General features: G+C 40.6%; 1 protein-coding gene across 1 annotated transcript; it reads left to right on the top strand.

Moving 5' to 3' along the window:
* Positions 1–23: 23 nt before the first annotated feature.
* LOC125179115 lies at positions 24–2,018 on the top strand (the record flags this gene model as incomplete). Its single annotated transcript, XM_047884299.1, is given in 3 exon segments — positions 24–80; positions 696–756; positions 1,787–2,018. Coding segments are annotated over 3 exon segments (340 nt in total), but the record flags the coding sequence as incomplete, so codon positions are not given.
* Between the last annotated feature and the right edge of the window lie 12 nt (positions 2,019–2,030).

The raw sequence follows: 2,030 nt of genomic DNA, 5'->3' as shown, positions 1-2,030 counted from the left end.
CTGAGCGACTCCTCCGACACTGAGCACGAGGACATGTGCGCTTCGCCGCGTCTGCAGCGCCGAAGGAAACTTAGGAGAAGGTTGGAGGACACGTTCCGTATCGATAAATGTAGAATTTTTAGCTTAAGTTGAGGTTGCTGGAATCATCTTTCTTTACGATTAGACCTAACAAGAAATTGGTTTAATCCGTTTTATTCATATTAATTGAATTCCTTGATTCTGTTCAATGGTACGGAAATGTGAGATATACAGGGTGGGGCAGAACCGATTGAGCAGTTTTGACGCAAAATAAAAGAGTAATGGAGGGACATAGAGAAGAAAGTTTATTTTCCTAGAGGTTAGCATAGCATACCATTTAGAATACTTATGCTTTGAAAACAATATCTGGAGATGGGGGCCTTGTGAGGCTCATTATTTTGCCTAAATCGATTGTTTGACGTCGTTAAAATGCCAAAAGTAATTCGAGATAATAAACGGAATATTGCATTATATTTGTGCAGTATAATGTGAAAATATCGTCGAATAATTTTTATGCGCTATTTTATTGAAAAATCAAACCGTATTTTTTTTGTATTTCCTCTCGTTCACTTTCTCTAAAGTGGAAAAAACAGCATCAAAATTGAATTAGGAATGTTGCTCGGGATTCATTATAAGATATACGAGAACTGTGAAATTAATAAATATATCCCGTACAGAATGCGAGAGCGGCTGGAGAGCGAAGCCGATGACCTGGTCTATCTGGACACCCTGCCTGAGGTGAGTGAGTTGATAGTCTGGGAGTCTGCCGTAAGCAAGTCTGCCCGAGTTGGTAGTCTGATGGGAGTCTGCCTTAGGCAAGTCTGCCTAAGTTGGTAGTCTGCCTGAGGCAAGTCTGCCTGTCATAAGTCTGCAGGAGGTGAACTGAGGAGGTTCTACCTGAACTGAGTTCACGGAGGCCTCCGCCTCGAACTCTCGCTTGTCACTTGACAAATGAGGTTTCTTCTATCCAGCTTAACGGTTTCTACTAGCCCCGATATTGATACCAATGATAACTGCGAGGTTTAGTTTTGATTCTACATTTTCATTATACTCTAATTCCATAGCGATATTTTTTACTTCAATCTCGTGAGAGCAGCCGTAGTCACATGTAAGCGATTTATTTTTCGATATTGTTAGCGAATTTTCCCATTTATGGGAAAAAGGCGCTATTGTGCTCGTCATGTCCGTCCGGTTGTCTGTCTATCTGTCCGTCCGTGACTTCACGTTTTCGTCGACGAGAAAATGCGCTCTCTGTCACTCACTACAGTGAGTACTGAGTTATATTTTTTTCTTTTCCTGTTTACGTATCGCAGCTACATGAGGTGTCGAACTTAGACGACAACACTATTCCTTTCCTGCCTTCTTCATTTTGATGGTCCTTTGATTCTTTCAGTCCCGAGGTAATTGTGAATAAATGTTTCTTCTCTGGGTGATAGATCTATATCTTGAGCGAAACTTTAAATTTAACACAATATATATGAAAAAACACTATTCTCTCCAACATGCTATACAAGCCCTTGTCGCCCAAGGGCAAATAATAAAATTTATATATGGCTGATTCTGAGATTTCACTGTCTCTTTGATGACAGACGATGGAAGTTTTATAAGTGTGTGTGATGGGTTTAAATTATAGATTTAGTAGGATTGGATATAGGTAAATGAAAGGCACCTGAGTGCAATTTTTTAACTGCCTATATGTAGGTTAATTTTTACGTAGAATAATATTTCAAGACTCTTTAGCCTTTTTTAACTCGAATTTTATTTGCAGCACAATAGACTTGTTGAAGTCACATCAAACATCTGGGGCACAAAGTTCAAGCTTCACGGAGTTGCGTCGTCACTCCCTCCCAACCTGGGACAAGTGACGTATAAAACATCGCTGCTCCATCTGCAGCCTCGTCAGATGACCCTCATGATAACAGAACTCCGGGATGATATTCCTCCCAGGCCCGACCCTTCCTTCAATCCAAATGTCTTCTCGGAAGATGAAGAAGATATTGGTGAGATCTTGC

Source organism: Hyalella azteca, unplaced genomic scaffold, assembly GCF_000764305.2.
Source record: "Hyalella azteca isolate HAZT.00-mixed unplaced genomic scaffold, Hazt_2.0.2 contig15117, whole genome shotgun sequence".
NCBI lineage: Eukaryota > Metazoa > Arthropoda > Malacostraca > Amphipoda > Hyalellidae > Hyalella > Hyalella azteca.
This window is presented reverse-complemented; position numbering and strand designations above follow the sequence as displayed.